The 15,915-nt window shown below is 59.2% G+C and overlaps 7 protein-coding genes across 7 annotated transcripts; 4 read left to right on the forward strand and 3 right to left on the reverse strand.

Moving 5' to 3' along the window:
• The first annotated feature begins 120 nt into the window (after positions 1-120).
• BDZ90DRAFT_235693 (kinesin-domain-containing protein) lies at positions 121-4,239 on the forward strand. Its single transcript, XM_025507269.1, has 2 exons — positions 121-562; positions 649-4,239. Exons 1-2 carry the CDS (start codon positions 272-274, stop codon positions 3,898-3,900), a joined length of 3,543 nt encoding a protein of 1,180 aa, XP_025365027.1. The 5' UTR covers positions 121-271; the 3' UTR covers positions 3,901-4,239.
• Positions 4,240-4,246: 7 nt separating this feature from the next.
• BDZ90DRAFT_244986 (N-terminal nucleophile aminohydrolase) lies at positions 4,247-5,121 on the reverse strand (the record flags this gene model as incomplete). Its single annotated transcript, XM_025507483.1, has 2 exons — positions 4,247-5,022; positions 5,097-5,121. 2 exons carry the CDS (start codon positions 5,119-5,121, stop codon positions 4,247-4,249), a joined length of 801 nt encoding a protein of 266 aa, XP_025365028.1.
• Positions 5,122-5,328: 207 nt separating this feature from the next.
• BDZ90DRAFT_276882 (hypothetical protein) lies at positions 5,329-7,068 on the forward strand. Its single transcript, XM_025508962.1, has 2 exons — positions 5,329-5,764; positions 5,846-7,068. The coding sequence occupies exons 1-2, from the start codon at positions 5,354-5,356 to the stop codon at positions 7,025-7,027; spliced, it is 1,593 nt and encodes a 530-aa protein (XP_025365029.1). The 5' UTR covers positions 5,329-5,353; the 3' UTR covers positions 7,028-7,068.
• On the reverse strand, positions 6,961-10,999 carry BDZ90DRAFT_276883 (hypothetical protein). The gene is made up of 3 exons (XM_025508963.1): positions 10,238-10,999; positions 7,952-10,156; positions 6,961-7,883 (listed from the first exon to the last, which is right to left on the reverse strand). The coding sequence occupies exons 1-3, from the start codon at positions 10,961-10,963 to the stop codon at positions 7,200-7,202; spliced, it is 3,615 nt and encodes a 1,204-aa protein (XP_025365030.1). The 5' UTR covers positions 10,964-10,999; the 3' UTR covers positions 6,961-7,199.
• Positions 11,000-11,148: 149 nt separating this feature from the next.
• BDZ90DRAFT_13862 (DUF1183-domain-containing protein) lies at positions 11,149-12,399 on the forward strand. Its single transcript, XM_025503443.1, has one exon. The coding sequence runs from the start codon at positions 11,218-11,220 to the stop codon at positions 12,220-12,222; it is 1,005 nt and encodes a 334-aa protein (XP_025365031.1). The 5' UTR covers positions 11,149-11,217; the 3' UTR covers positions 12,223-12,399.
• On the reverse strand, positions 12,335-13,806 carry BDZ90DRAFT_235701 (putative RPL3-60s ribosomal protein l3). Its single transcript, XM_025507270.1, has 2 exons — positions 13,778-13,806; positions 12,335-13,586 (listed from the first exon to the last, which is right to left on the reverse strand). Coding segments are annotated over exons 1-2 (1,194 nt in total). The 5' UTR covers positions 13,780-13,806; the 3' UTR covers positions 12,335-12,394.
• A 520-nt stretch (positions 13,807-14,326) lies between these two features.
• Positions 14,327-15,611, forward strand: BDZ90DRAFT_229444 (60S ribosomal protein L17/L23). Its single transcript, XM_025505064.1, has 3 exons — positions 14,327-14,400; positions 14,487-14,521; positions 14,833-15,611. The coding sequence occupies exons 1-3, from the start codon at positions 14,336-14,338 to the stop codon at positions 15,297-15,299; spliced, it is 567 nt and encodes a 188-aa protein (XP_025365033.1). The 5' UTR covers positions 14,327-14,335; the 3' UTR covers positions 15,300-15,611.
• Positions 15,612-15,915: the final 304 nt, after the last annotated feature.

Here is a 15,915-nt window from a genome sequence, read left to right on the forward strand (position 1 = left end):
TTCGTCGATGTTGCCTCCACGTGGGATCCTCGTCCCCCTCGCACGTCTGAGCCAAAGACGCGTAGTGTTTGTCTACCGAGTCGGAGCGGGCGAGAAGTCTTTGGGAACCAACACCGGCCCGCCTTCGATACTACCACCACCTATCGAAACCTCATCACCACCATCACCGGCGTCGTCGGAGAGCAAGAGGCGGCAGCATATACGCACTCTCCACTCGTCATCTGATGGCATCCAGCCACACAATACGTCGCAAGAGCTTCGCACAACCACGATGTCCGAGTCCTCCATCACCGTAACTGTCCGCATTCGCCCCTTCTCCGAGAAGGAGGCAGCTCAGCTTGCCCCTCAAGCGGGACCGCTCCCATTCTTGGGCGATGGTGGCCTCGGAGGCTCGCCAGCTAAGCCGCTGGGCGGCGCACCTGGCTTGCGTACGAGGTTCCTGAGGCCCATCATCTCGCCCGTTGATGATAAGGTCCTCATCTTTGACCCGCCGGACAACAACCCGCTCTCCCGGCTCTACAATCATGCTCATGCCAACTATATGAGCCACGGCCAGAAGAGGGTGGGTACTCGCTTTGTCTCATTTGCGTGTCATTCGCAAAGCATGAAACCCCTGATTGACCATCCTCTCGCACATACCCCTCGCAGGCCAAGGACATGCGCTACGCCTTCGACCGAGTCTTTGACGACAAGTGCGGACAGGTCGACGTCTTCGAGGGGACGACCCGCCCACTCCTCGACGGCATCCTCAATGGCTTCAATGCCAGCGTCTTCGCATACGGAGCTACAGGCTGCGGCAAGACACACACTATCTCTGGTACTCCAGAAGATCCTGGCGTCATCTTCCTCACCATGAAGGAACTCTATCAGCGCATTGCAGACTCAAAGGCAGACTCAGAGGTCAATGTCCGCCTATCATATCTCGAGATCTATAATGAGACGATCAGAGACCTTCTGTCCGACGAACCCACCCCACCCGGGCAGGGTCTGCAGCTCAGAGAAGATCAGGCCAACAAGATCAGCGTCATTGGCATCACTGAGCATACCCCAGAGAGTCCGCAGCACGTTCTTCAGATGATCCAGGAGGGTAATCAGCGCCGCACCATGAGCCCGACCGAAGCCAATGCCGTCTCCTCTCGCTCTCACGCGGTCCTGCAGATCAATGTCACCCAGCGCCCGAAGACGGGCGACGTCACAGACGAGACAACGTCAGCCTCGCTCAATATTATTGACCTCGCAGGCAGTGAGCGAGCTGCAGCAACGAGCAACAATGGCGCCCGCATGAAAGAAGGAGCAAACATCAACAAGTCCCTCCTCGCGCTAGGCAACTGCATCAATGCCCTATGCCAAGCTGGTGGGGTGGGCGTGAAAGGTCGTCACATCCCCTATCGCAACTCGAAGCTCACCCGCTTGCTCAAATTCAGCTTGGGCGGAAACTGCAAGACGGTCATGATTGTCTGCGTCAGCCCAAGCTCGGGACATTACGACGAGACGTCAAATACGCTCAAGTATGCCAATCAGGCAAAGAACATCCGCACGAAGGTCAGCCAGAACCTCATCAATGTCGACCGTCATGTGGCGCAGTACGTGCAGACGATTCACGAGCTGCGCCAAGAGGTGGCAAACCTCAAAGCTCAGCTCACGGAGAAGGGAGGCATGGAGACGGAGCAGGAGCGCAAGAGGAAGCGCGAGTGCAAGGCAGAGGTGGGCGATGTTGTTTCGGCCATTGGGCGCAAGGCTGCCACGGCAAAAGAGATAGTCCACAACGAGGCGCACTTCGAAGGCGCTGTGAGAGCAGCAGAGACAATGGCCGCCGTCTACCGTGAGCGGCTGGCTGCGATCGACGGCCTGCTTACTGAGCATCACGGGCGTGCCAGTCCGGGCGAGGATGAGCCCTCCGACCTCACATCAGAGCGGGACATGCTGCATCAGCTTTCCGCCGCCAATGACGCCTCATTGCAAACAGCAAAGGAGGGCCAAACCCGCTTTGAGAATCGCGTCAACCTCCTGATGGGCCACCTCGGCAGCGCCTCTCGCAACAGCAAGTTCGATGAAGAGGCAGCAGACAAGGTCAAGAGCATCGCTGATGCCCGCAAGGCTGAGATCGATGCAGAGCGATACGCCGCTGTGGCCAGAGCGTCGAGGGAGAGCTTTAGGATGGCGCTCGTGGGCACAATGGCTTTCATGACCGCTGCATGCCGCAGTACAGTGGGCATGAAAGATACGGCGGGCGAGCTTGAATGGCGAGCAAGCAAGGAGGAGCAGTGGGAGGATGTGGCTAAGCATCTGCGCGTTATGGCTGGCCAGCTCACCAGCGAGGCAGCGAGGAACGATGCACTCTTCCACCAACACGCCGGCGCTGGTACGTCGGCGGCTAAGCCGCAATTCGATGGGAAGCGGTCCGCTAACGGTGGCTTCAAAAGACGGACAAGCATGGCGAGCGGGTCTAGCAGTGCTTCGATCTCACGAGTGGCTGGCGCCGGCAGCGGTGCAGCGAGCAGGACTCGCCCGGCTGGTCGTCGTGTGTCGCAAGTTGGTGTGGCTCGACCGACGATGCCCTCGTCACCAGCCGCTCGTAAGGCGCGCACTAGTCTGATTGGCGCTGCTCCCAAGCCTATGAGGAGGACCAGCCTCATGCCACAAGGTTTCCGTGCAGGTCCAGGTGGAGCGAATACCGGGCTCAAGTCAGCAATGAAGGGCTCCTCGAACGTTGACGTGAGCAAGCAGCAGCGAGCTCCTGGCGGCAAGGCAGCTGTGACGAAATCGACAGCTCCTGCTCGATCAGCAGGCGTCCATTTCGCAGACGACAGCGTAGTAGTCAACAACAAGCCAGCACCACGTCGCTCCACTACTCCCGACTACCCGCCGCCACCATCCATCGCATCCGACTCTGGCTCCTCGTCGTCAGATTGGATCGACGCAACGACATCTGCACCCGTCCTGACTGCCCTCAAGTCCAAGCCAAGAGTCAGCAGAATGCCAGCGCTCCCTCCTGCTCCAAGCTCGGCGGCACCAATGCCGAACAACCCCGCAAGAAAGGTCAGCGCGACGGCTTCAGCATCTAGGCGCATCGATGACATTCTGGAGGGAGGCGAGGACGAAGACGAAGACGATGATGACGATGACGAAGGTGCATGGGACGACGGGACCGACATCCTTGCGCCCGCCAAGCCAGCCGCGCAAGAGCGCAAGCCTCTCGGCCTTCGAGCCGCTCCGGCTTCTTCACCACTCCCTCTGACCACATCCTCCTTCGCCGCTCCCACCAAAGCGAGCATGGCCAAGGCATCGCGCAATCCTGCCTCTGAAGGCGACGAGCAACTTCCTGCGGCTCAACCTGCCTCCCTGTTCAGCGGAGTGGACGAGAACACCTTCCGTGACCAAGCTCCCTTCGCCGTCGGGGCGGCATACAGGCACGCGCCGTACAAGCGCCGCGAGTCGCATCTGGGGCCTGAGCGCCGAATGCCTACAGGGTCCATCAACACTTCGCGACGTCTCAGTAGTGCAGAGGCGGGAGGGCTTGGGTCGCGCGCGTCGTCCTTCACCGGTGCACCAGGCAGTAGGCATAGCAGCGGAGGAGCTGCACGAGCGTCCTCGAGTGGGGTTGGAGGCGGTGGGGGTAGCACGAGCATGTTCTCGCGCGGGCTTTTTCCCTCTCCCAACAATGCCGCGCCCACCTCGACAACCTCAACAGCTGGCGGACCACCTTCTGCGCTCAATCTGCGTGCCTGGGGCCCACCAAGCAACGCAGCCGCTCGTGCTGGGCGAGCGTCACGCGAGTCGATGGCCCCTTCGTCGGCGGCTAATACCTCGATCGTGAGCACCGCCTCGTCTGCAGCGGGAGCTGGGGGAGAGGCGAAGGTGAGAAGATCGGCTCCCGCCCAAGCCTTGGCGACGAGATAGGCGGAAGTGCAGCGTGGTACGGACACTTTTTTTTTTTTGACTCTTGACGATGCGCCTCGCACGACCGTCGACCACCTCCTGCCCCTTTTTCGTCTTCATTGCGGCAGCCTGAATGGCTCGTCTGCACGCCTGACTACCTAAGTTATCGTTTTCTCTTAGAGCTTTCCGCCTCATAGGCCCTCTCTGTCTCCTTTTCTTCTCGCCGTCGTCTTCACTGTACATCAGCATCAGCATCTTCAGCTTTCAATCATCCATCATGATCGTCTTGCGCGCGTCTCGTCTGCTTGCACTCCGTAAAGCTCCTGAGTCTGGCTTATCATGACTTGATTGCTGGTCTGTAGCCCGCCTACATCTCGGCAACGAGCGTCTTGACCTCATCCTCCTCCAAGATCCTGAACCCGCCCTTCATCCTAGGCCTGCTCCCCGTCCCTCCACTTCCCATCTTCTTGCCGTCCTCGCCCACCTCTGGAACTCTAGGCGTGACGACGGCGAGCTGCACATTCTTCTCGTCGAGCTTCTCCTCCATGACCTGCCTCAGCAACCTCAGTGCGAGCACCTCGGCCTCGCGCAGGGTCATGTCCTTGCGGTACTTGTCCTGCAGCTCTCCCTGGGCCCCCTCTTGTCCTGAGCCGATAGCTTTAGCCTCGTATCGGATGCTGGTGCCAGACGGGTCTGCGTGGTACAGTTGCGGGCCTCCCTTGGCATCGTATCCTGCAATGAGCAGGGCCACACCGAACGGGCGAGACATCATTGCCTCCTCCCCAGCCACTGATTCTCCAAAGCGCAGAGCCAAATCACAAACAGCCTGCGTGACGCTGCTGACCTGGATATCCTCATCGTATACAAATGCATGGTTCTGAGCTGTCGTCCTGGCATGCTCGACCATGGTCCTCGCATCGGCGACCAAACCGGACATGGCGCATCCAACGTGCGAGTCGATCTCCATGATCTTCTCGATGGAGTCGTGCTCGAGGAGAGAGGATTGGACGCGCTTCTCTACGCCGAGTACTACTCCCTCATTCGTCTTGATGCCGACTGTAGTTGAGCCGAGCTTGATGGCTTCGATTGCGTATTCGACTTGGAAGAGGCGACCCTCCGGCGAGAAGGTGTTGACACCGCGGTCTGAGCGTGCAGAAGGGGGAAGGAAGTCGTTGAGTCAAGCTGCTCTGTCCATTGCAGTCTCTTCTCGTGCTCACCATACTCTGACCTGGTGAGGAACATCTTGGTATATGATGTCGCTGAGCCGTATTGTTGATTGGTAGGAAGCAGCGAACGAAAGTCTCTTGGCCCGAGCCACCCAACCAGGTCTGATCCGCGACTCGTCATCGTCGACCCTCTTCCGATCCGACTGTCAGAGACGAGTCCGACGGACGAGGGCGGGAGAGGAAGTGAGAGTGACCGAGGGCGGGCAGAGCTTCTCGCTCCTCAACCACGATCACTTCGCGCATATATCATGGCCTCGAGTCACTTTGCTCGCTCACTGCGAGCGGCTCTGCCCTCCTCTACATCCTCTGTCGCCTCCTCGTCACGCAGCATCGCCACCACCGCCTCACTGCAAGCGCCCAAGAAGGCAGCCAATGCACAGGCCCAAAAAGTCAAACGCAAGACTTCGATCAAGAAGAATGCTCCCTCTGGCCCTCGCTCGACAGGTGCCAAGCGCAAGGGAGTCTCAGCCACTGATGGTGCCTCATCAAACGCTCTGTCAACCCCCTTCTATCGGGCGCCGCCTGACTTGAGCGGACAGTGGACCAAGTTGAGCCCGGATTCGGCGAGGAAGGACAACGTTGATACGCCCTTGGCATTCACAAAGGGTGACTTGGAGGCCTTTGAGACTTGTGGGGTCGAGCCGAAGGTCAAGAAGGCAGTGAGTAACTGCAGGTGGCCCTCGAGTGTCACTTTCATCCTGTATGCTCACGACTTCCCTCTCTTTCCCTCGCATCTGCAGCTCTCCTCGTACGTTCAACCCATCTCAGTGCTCCGCTCCTCAACCCTAGACCTTTACACCCACATGGACTCCGCATCTACCTCCTCCTCTTCTTCAGCGCGACATCACATCCTCTCTTCCTCAATCTCAACAGGCAAGTCCTATCTCCTCCTCCAATCTATCTCGTACGCACTCGCCTCGCAATGGTGCGTCATCTACCTGCCTCGGTTGATCAACTGGGTCAACTCCACCAGTCCCTTCAGCTATTCCGCTGAGGAGCAGGCGTACCTCCAGCCTGAAGTGGTGCAGAAGATTATGGCGAGCACCCTCGCCGTCAATGCGAAGAGTGGCGTACTGGGAAAGATCCCGCTTGCACGGGATGTGCCAGGGACTGACTTCAAGGCGAGCGGAGAGAAGACTGTGCAAGACCTCCTCAAGGCGGCTCCTTCCTACTCCTCTAATCCGCTTGTATCGCAACGCATCTTCGACGCCTTCCTGCACTCCATCTCCTCTCAGAGCGCGGTCCCAACCCTCCTCGCAATGGACGACGCACAAGCCCTCTACTCCACGACGAACTATCGCGACCCGGACTATAAGGTCGTGCAGGCCTACGAGCTCGCAGCCGTGCGCAGTATATTAAGCTTGCTCGTCGGAGGAGAGAAGGCCGGGCTCAAGAAAGGAATGGTTCTCGCGGCCCTCTCGCGCTCTCACTCAGAATGGCAGCCAGGGAACGAGATCGCGGCAGTCCTAGCTCATGCCACCAAATCGTCTTCAACTTCAGCTTTAAACGGGGCCGCCCTCCACGCCTACTCGACTATGAAGCCGCTGCATCTGGAGCATGCCAAACGATCCAATTGGACACCGTTCGCCTTGCCTGAGCAGTGGACCACTTCCGAGCTCAAGGCTCTGTTCGACGTAAGGCGAGTAGAGGGTAGGGGATGGAACGCCCCGGCTGCTGCGGTCACGCCGCGCTTGGCGTCTTCTTCGCCCGCTGGCCCGCCTGGAGCCAGGGGAGGCGCAGCGGTGGGAAGCTTCGACCCGCTGCGGGGGCTGGCCTCACCGCCGCCAGCGACTGGTCGTAAGGGAGGCAGTGTGGGATCGGGCGCAGCTACGGAGGATGAGCTTTTCATGCTTCGCGTGGTAGATTCGGCGAGGAACCCCTACAGGTTTGATCGAGCGTTGAAAGGAGGCAGCATCATGTAAGCGCGATGAGGAAGAAAATGACATGCAGATGCTAGAAAGCGAACTTGTATGAAATGTTGGTGATTGGGATATGATGGAACGGGTGCGGATTTGCTTCTGATGAGACAAGCTGTGCTCAGAGGCCACTCTGAGCGGCCTCTTTTCTTCTAACGCTGCTTCGCCTGCCCTGCGCTTATTTCATGCCCAACTCTCTCTGCAGCAGATCCAGCACCATGGGATCCATCGCCTGCCAAACGCCTGACATTCCCCCTCTAGCATCTGCAGCCCCCAGTGCTCCCTTGACGGCATCAGCCAGCCTGACTCGCACGCCCAGATCCGCATCATTGAGGGCGCGCGCCCTTGCTGCACCACATGAGGTGTCCTCGAGCCACCCGTCGTCATCCCCTACATCACTCCCGCCTGCACCGAAGGGCGTGTCGTTGGAGTCGTCATTAAGGAGGATTCCAGGCGCAGAGTCCGGGCCTTCCTTCTCGCGCACCTCGGCGAGGGCGTCTAGCCATGTGCCTACCCACTCGCCTACGCTGTTCATTACAGAGGCCGCCAATGCATCTCCTTGCGCGGCTGACGCTCCCTGCAGGAGGGCACACATACCCATCGCGATGAGCTTGCGACGCCGAGGTGCGGCTGTGGTTTCGAACTTCTTTGGCCAGAGCCCGAGCAAGACGTCAGGAAGCTGGGAAATCACGGCTGGCTCGATTGAGGCGGCACCTGAGTCAAGGGAGGCGCGTGGATTGGTGGGGTTGCTGCGGATGTTGGAGATGGTTGAGGAGAGGAGGGGGAAGAAGATGGAGGGAGAGACGGAGATGCTGAGCCGAGAGAGAAGGAGAATGTAGTGAGAGCAGGGAATTGAGGATTCCTGGCGAAGGGCAGAGGAGAGAAGTCAGCTCGTTGCGCTGAAGTTGGTAATTGTTTGCGCTCACTCACCTTAAGCAGGATCGTCCCCCTCACGATGGCCTCGAACAGCCCGCTCTCACTCATCACCTGCGCCAACATATTCGTCCCGGCATAAGTTGTAGGCCGCTCGAACAGTCCTGCACTCCCATCATTCGCCGCGCCCATATCACCTCCAGTCGCCTCCAGCCGATCACCAGCGCTCATACTCTGCACAAGCGCATCAATGCTCTGCACAGGGTACAGAGTCATCGGGTCCTCATTGAGCACCCGTGCCCAAGAAGAAAAGAGCGGCGCAGCATAGGCGCGAAGCATCTCTCTCGCCAGACCACCGGGCCCAGCTCCGCTCGCCGGGGTGGGCTCGAACCACAGTGCGTACTCCTCCACAACTCGTCCTACCTCGCTCGCAAAGTCTGGTATCTCAGTCAGAGGGCCCTGCCCGCCAGTGCCGCCAGTGGTATCGAGCGCTACGCCGAGGAGATTGAACACGTCCCCTTGCATAGCGGCGGCGCAACGGATAGCCTTGTGCCAGAGTTGGAGGGCGTCGATGCCCAGCAGGGAAATGAGAGAGCTGTGGAGGCATGACGTGACCAAGGGAGCCACAAGGGCTTGTAAACGGGCGGAGAGGGATGGATCGGAGGCGGACAGAGACTCTGTGGCTCGGAGGAGGGACTTGACTAGTGCGAGAACGGCAGGCCGGGTCTTGCACTCTTCGCTCGACTCCTTGCCCCACAGGGCGGGGGCTAGGTCTGCCAGTGCGGGGACGAGAGACGCCACACGGGGCCCAGAGCGCTCGATGAGCAGTGACAGTGTGCGGGTAGAAAGGGCGATGCTGTCCATAAGACAGAGCTCCTCGTCCGTCGCCAGCTCTGCGAGGGACTTGATTGCGCTTTCGAGGTAGGGCTGGAATACCTCTGCATCAAAGCCGATGTCGTCGATGAAAGCTCCAAGGGTACGCGCGGCGGACAGTCGAACGGCAATGTCACCACCGAGCTCTGACTTGGCGTCCAGAAGGAGTGTGAGCAGGCGATACACCTTGTCGCGAGCTGTCGGGCTGATCTTCTCCGAGTACTCGTAGAGGAGCCATGAGACTCGACGTCTAATCAAGACCCAAGAGGCAGACACTGCCGGCGGGACTTGCGCTGCTTCTGGCAGCAAGCGGTCCACGAATGCCTGACTGACATCGATGCGGTCATCTTGGATCTTCTCATGCTCCTCATCATACCCTTCCGTCTCTGTCGCAGGGAGATAGTCCCTCAATCGGCCCAGGGCAGTGTACACTGCATCCCTGCGCACGACTTGTCCCAGGTCTTGTACATCATAGCTGGCACTTTCCATGAACTTGCGCCAGATGGCTCGCCCCACCCGTCTGGCTTTGGAGTTAGACGCAAGCACGATGAGTAGTCGCTCAGCGCAAGGTCGTACCTCGTTCGTAAAGTCCTCCTGCGCCTGCTCCTCCTCAACAGTCCACTGTTCCGGGTCGCCCTCCCACCTCTCGAGGGCGGAACGCTCGAATGGCAGGAAGTAGTCAACGACGATGTCCGCGGTAGACACTGCGAAGTCGTCGCTGTCGAAGGGGGAGGGGATGGGGCGACCGCGATTGGAGGGGGAGTGCCAGGCTTCGAGGGATCGGCGCAGCAGCAAGAGGGTGTGGATGACCAATGTGGACGGGTAGGGCATAAGAGCCTCTTCGTCGATGTCCCGCGACTTTTCCTTTGCGCTCGAGGGAGCTTGTCCTGTCTTGGTCCAGTACCAGGCAATGATGTCGGACCAACCGGGCCAGGAAGTTGCGCGGGACTTGTCTTTGTCGAGCAAGCCGAGGTAGAGCTTGCCGAAGGCTGAGAGGTGTTTGGTGAGACTTTGGCCCAAGGCACGCAGCTCGCGGGCAAGGCCTTGGTCTAAAGACGGGGAAGCCTGCACCTCGAGGAAGGACATGCGCAGCGTAAAAACATGATCGAGAAAGCCCGGAGTGCTCTTGAACCAGTCGTTGGACAGGTTGGACTGTCCTTCACTGCCGTCATTGGCTGCTCGAGCTGAAAGAGTGCCGATGTCGGCGATGGCGAGAGCGGTCATGAGCTTGAAGAGCAGGTGGCTGACGCGGACGAGAGAGTTGAGAACCTCAGCAGGTCGTGATGTGACCCATTGATAAGCTGCGTCCGGCGATGTGGATGAGGGAAAGGTAGCTGAGAATAGTTGAGGGTAAAAGGAGAGAAGCGAGGGGAGCATTTGCTTGGCCAGCTGTGCGGGCGGAAGAGATGGTCAACGAGAGGTCAGGCGTCAGTCGCAGCTTAATGCGAGGCTGTCTTTTCATTCACTCACCTCGGCCATCCGGACCTTGCCCGCCAACACTTTGACCTGGGAGAGCTCCTTGGTACACCTCTTGGCAACCTCCGCCGCCCTCAGCATGACCAAAGCACTCCTCTCCAGCTCTTGTCCTTGCGCGCTGGACCCAGAAGCGCCGATCACGCGAGTTGCCGCCTGATTGAGCGCCTGCAAGCTATCCTCGAACAACTTGGGCCACTGATTGGGGTAGTCTGTACGCGCGATTCGGGAGATGCAGACTGATGCTTGGAGGGCGATACCGCGGTTGCTCTCGCCAAGGATGCGCTCCAGGAGAAGGGATCGCAGCGCTGCTTTATCCTCGTCATTGATCTTGACCGGCGTAAGATTCACGTCAATGGCTCCATTGGTACGAGGTCGAGCTACGATGCGTGCTGCTCGCCAGTACTTGTCGATCGCATGCTTGAGGCGAATGATGGCTAGGGTGCGGAGAGCTGTTAGGGCGGCCTCGTTGGCCTGATGGGAAGGCGGAATGGGTAGGTCACCGCGAGGTAGGGCGATGTAAAGGTATGCGAGCCATGGACGCGATTCTGCGCTGGGATGAGAGTGAAAATGTGCCTCGTATGAGGAGAGGTTCGACTCGGAGGTGCTCAGGTCCGCAGCCGATGTTGAGGTGCCCAGTGCCAGCAGATGGGTAAGCGTCTGGAGGGCATTGGGCGCTTCTCCACCCAGCCCGACCGCAGAGGAGCCCGCGGAAGATGCCATGCCCGCTAGTGAGCCTGCTCGAAGTAGTGATGATGATGAATGGACAGGAACACGAGCCTCGAGTCTTCGCGCCTCGATGTCTCACTGTTGGTCGAGATCGAAGCCCTCTTTCCGTCGCCACGTGGGCATCGCGCCTCCGCTTTCTGAGACGCACCCGGCTGCAGCTTCCACTCTGGAAGGCTGAGCAACACCTGCGCTCTACACGAAACAGAGGATTCAGCTTCCCTCTCCTCTTTGCAATGTAGACAAGCAGAATGAAGAAGAACCTACCACTCGCCTTAACTGTCGCCATCTTGGCCTCACTAACCAGTCAGACTGCCGCCTATGGCAATTCCAATCCACACTACGGTGCCGGCCGGCGCATCCCCTTCGACAGCATTCGAGCCCTCACCTTCTACGATGGCCACAAGACGGCAGCTCGGAGAACATCACCAGTCCCGCAGCTCACCTGCGAAGGCAAGCTCTGTCGCAAGTTTCAACCAGATGTCGTCTCCTGCACCAGTCTAGGCGATGGCCAGTGGAAATGCGAGGCGGACCTGCCCTCCTCCATCAGGCTAGGCCGCGTTGAGGTGTCGTGTGAGGGATACGAATCTCCTCGTGACCCATACGTGCTCAAGGACTCATGCGGGCTCACATATAAGCTTCTCCCGGCCTATGGAGCTATGGGCGCAGATGATGAGACGATGCATTACAGGAGGAGGAAGGGGATCACGTTCGACGATGTTTTGGGCTTCAGCTTCCCTTTGATCTTCATTGGCGTGCTGGGATGGATACTTTGGGGCTTCGTGAGGTCGATCAGAGGAGAAGGGGCAGCACAGCATGGGCGTGGTGGTGGTCCGTACGGAGGAGGTGGTGGCGGCGGCTGGGGTGGGTGGGGCGGTGGACCTGGCGGATGGGGACCAGGTTGGGGCTCAGGCGGGGGTGGTGGTGCACCACCGCCGCCGTACTCCAAGATGGACCCTTCAGGCTCATCGACATCAGGCACTGCTCAAGGAGGCGGAGGCTCCAACTTCTGGACAGGTGCAGCGGCAGGCGCTGCAGCAGGCGTGCTGGGCTCTATGCTCGCTGGCAACAGACGAGGCGACAGGCGAAGAGGCTATGAGTACGACCCATACGCTGGTGCCGCAGGCTTTGGAGGTGGTGGGCTGGGAGCAGGATGGACCGGTGGAGGAGGCACGGGCGGCTACGGCGGTGACTCAATGGCCGGGCCGAGTGGGACAAGGTCGTCTACAGGCTATGGCGGCACAAGGAATCGCTAGCATGGCATGCTCCCCATCACAATCAATGTCATATACATCTTAGATCACGCGCTGTTGGTCTGATCGACGAACGTGAGATTGCTCATCGAGGTAATGCTAGTAATGACAAGTGGGTGAGAGAGAAAAGAGAGGAAGCAAGGCGGTGGGCATACCACGCTGACGTCCCAAACATTTACGAGGTGGTAGTCGTGGGGAGGACGCGGATCTTGCGAGCACCCTCGAAGGCGACCTTCTCCTCGCGGGTCTGGAAGATACCGTGACCGAACTTGGACGAAGTGTCGATGAACTTGAGCGAGCCCGAAGCCTTCTCGAGGGCCGAGCGGGTGGTGGGAGGAGAGAGGGACTTGCGGAGGGTCAAGACACGCTTCTTGGTACCAACGACGCAACCCTTGAGGAGGATGAAGTCGTTGTTGACGATACCGTAGTGGGGGAAGCCGCCCATGGGGTTAATCGTCTTCTTGGTGATGTCCGTGTCAGTCGAGCCCGAAGTCTCCGACGAGCCATTGCCAATGCGGTAGATCTTCTTGTTGAGCTCGGTACGGTGGTGGTATCCGTCCTGACCGGCACGGGGCACGGTGTAGCGGATCGAGGCAGGGTGCCAAGCACCGACACAGGCGATCTTACGGAGACCACGGTGCGTCTTGCGAGGCAGCTTCTTGGTGCCCCAACGAGCGGTGACACCCTCGTAACCGTGACCCTTGGTGACACCGATGACATCGATGGACTCGTCGGGGGTGAAGACGGACTGGGCGTCGACAGTCTTCTCGAAGTGGTTCTTGGCGAAGTCGACCTTGTCGGCGACGGAGCCACCGTTGACCTGGATCTCCATGAGGTGCGCCTTCTTCTGCTTGAGGCCCGTCTTGCGGATCTGAGTGTGGGCAAGGACACGGACGACGGTGCAGTACTTGCGGATACGCTCGAGCTCGCGGGCGATGCCCTGGCCGCCGTTCTCCGAGTGCTTCTTGGCGTACTTGGTGAAAGCCTTCTTCTTGGAGCGGTACCAGTTCTTGTAGAAGCGACGCTTGACCTCGTCCGAGAGGTGCTCGGCCCAGACGGTGGTGAGGGATCGGAGGCCGCGGGGGGTCTCGACGTAGCCGACGACACCGACGACAACCATGGGGGGAGTCTCGACGACGGTAACGGCCTCGACAATCTCACGCTTGTGCATCTTAGATCCGGGCTTCTCGAGGTCGCGGACGACGTGGGTCATGCCGGCCTTGTAGCCAAGGAGAGCAGTGAGGTGGACGGGCTTCTTGGGGTCATCCTTGGGGAAAGCCTTGCACTTTCCGCGGTGACGAGCGGCACGCTTACGGGGCAGGAAACCCAGCGACCCGTGACGAGGGTGCTCAAACTTGCAGTGAGACCTGTGAGAGGGGCGAGAGAGCATATGATGAGCCACTGCGCCGTCTATTCAAGGAGGTTTGGATGTGGAAGTTTCGCAGTGACAGCCATGCCAGGCTCCTAATGCAGCATAAGAGCACAATCACATCAAAGACTGGCATGATCTGGTCTGCGAATGACTTGGCCATCACCACTCATGTTTGCCAATACTCACATCTTGAGGGGTGTAACGGGGGACGGATCGAGGGAAAGGGGAGAAGGTCTGGCGGATTGGCTGCGTTTTGCCTTGGTCGTCCGTCCATCGAGCGGCTCCCGCAGCGCGCGCGGCGCCGAGGCTCTTTTCACCAGGCGGACGGCCAGTCTTCGTCTGCATCGTCGAGGGCCACGAGGTCCAAGGCCGCCCCGCCCAGCCAGCTCTGCCCGCCCCGTTCCCCCTGCCTGCGCCTGCTGCGACGTCGAGTTTGGACCGAAGTCGGAATATCGCATCGTCTTCCTCCTCATCACCAACTCAAGATCGACCTCAACAGGTGAGTGGCTGTGACGACACAGTAAACGTAAAGGTGGCGTGAGGCTATCGTCGATCAGACACTAATTCGCATTTTGGCCCCCTCTCTTCTCCCTACACCCTCCCGTTCTTCCCATCTCCTCCTTTCCCTTCTTCTCTCATCCTCTTCTTCAACCTCCTCATACTCCCGGTCATCTTCATCCCCGACTGCATCCATTGTCATCCCTATTTTTGGTTCCGTCCTATCTCTCTTCTTCATCATCAGAAATGGCCGTCAAGTACGCAATCAGGTCGACCGGTGACGCTCCCGAGAAGTCGTCGAAGAGCAGGGGGTGAGTGGCTTCACGACCTGTGAAAAGGCAGACGAAGACAAGGAGTCGCTGATCCTCTTCATCCATGTCCAATCGTCCCTTAATAGAACCTACCTCCGCACGCACTTCAAGAATGCGAGGGGTGCGTATTGATTCGAGTCAGGCTCCTAGACATGCGCGGGGGAATGATCGTGGATCGAGGGCGTTGACAAGGCATGGGGCTATCATACTCGAGAAAGGGAGCGACGATGGGAGGCAGCATTTCGAGAGCGTCACTCTGAGAGGCGGAGAGGCCAGGATAGTAGATCTGACACGGGCGGTGGTATATGAGCTTACAGCATTTAGTGCTGCGTGGAGATGCTGTGGGGGGCAGGGCTCAGAGAAAAGACAAGGCCAGCCATCTTGGTTCAGAGCAAGTCGCTGACCATCCCACTCCTCTTATTTCGCTCGCAGAGGTCATCGCCGTCATCAACGGCATGAAGCTCGCCAAGGCTTACACGTACCTCAACGACGTTACTGAGAAGAAGGCCTGCATCCCCTTCCGCCGCTTCAACGGCGGTGTCGGCCGTACCCCTCAGGCCTCCGTCTTCAAGACGACCCAAGGTCGCTGGCCCGTCAAGTCGGTCAAGTTCGTCCTTGACCTGCTCAAGAACGCTGAGGCCAACGCCGAGGCCAAGGGCCTCACCGGTGAGGAGCTCGTCATCCGCAACATCTGCATCAACCAGGCTCCCAAGACCCGCAGGCGCACATACCGCGCCCACGGTCGCATCAACCCGTACCAGGGTCACCCTTGCCACATTGAGATCCACCTCGCTGAGCCCAGCGCGGAGGTTCCCAAGGCCGACACCTCTTCCCTCGTTCGCGTCGCCAACAAGCGTCAGCTTGCTCAGCGCCGCATCGCTGCCGCTCGTTCTGCGTAAGCGCGGCGCTTTTGTGGGCAGCGAAAGGACTGGTCTGTAGGATGAAGGGCAGGCTAGTCGATGGTGTCAGCGGGGATGGGCTGGTTTCCGGGACGCCGAACAGCGTTTCACACCATGAGCATGCGCTCTCGTCGTCAGCCTTTGTTGGCGCCGACACTTGCCCATCCGTTCTCTCTTCTCTCTCTTTACTCATGTACAATCTCACCCTCAGTACCGCAAAAGAGAGCCATCTCGTCGAGGACCGAGTGAGAGCGCTTCAGCCTGAGCAACCCTTGTCTGAGCATCGTAGGCATCACCACGCGAGCAGTCGCGCCGTCGTTTTAGGCTAGCCGTAGCAGCAGCAAGCCGCGTGGTTGAGATACACGACTGTTCCCCGACCTCTTGGCCCCGTGATCACTCACGCCACTCTTCTCCGATCACTTTAGGCTGCCGCCTCGTAGCCTTATTCCTTCCTCGCCTTGGTCTTCGCCTCTTTCTTTGCGCTCTGATTGCCAAGCAGCCTTAGACTTAGAGATTGAACAGAGGCCGTTCTCTGCGTCTTGACCTGACCTGACTGAATTCCGCGCTGAACTGGACAGCAGGCCCAGTGCCCGGCGCGAGGCGGAGCGGTGGCGGC

Source organism: Jaminaea rosea (assembly GCF_003144245.1).
Source record: "Jaminaea rosea strain MCA 5214 unplaced genomic scaffold BDZ90scaffold_1, whole genome shotgun sequence".
Classification (NCBI taxonomy): domain Eukaryota; kingdom Fungi; phylum Basidiomycota; class Exobasidiomycetes; order Microstromatales; genus Jaminaea; species Jaminaea rosea.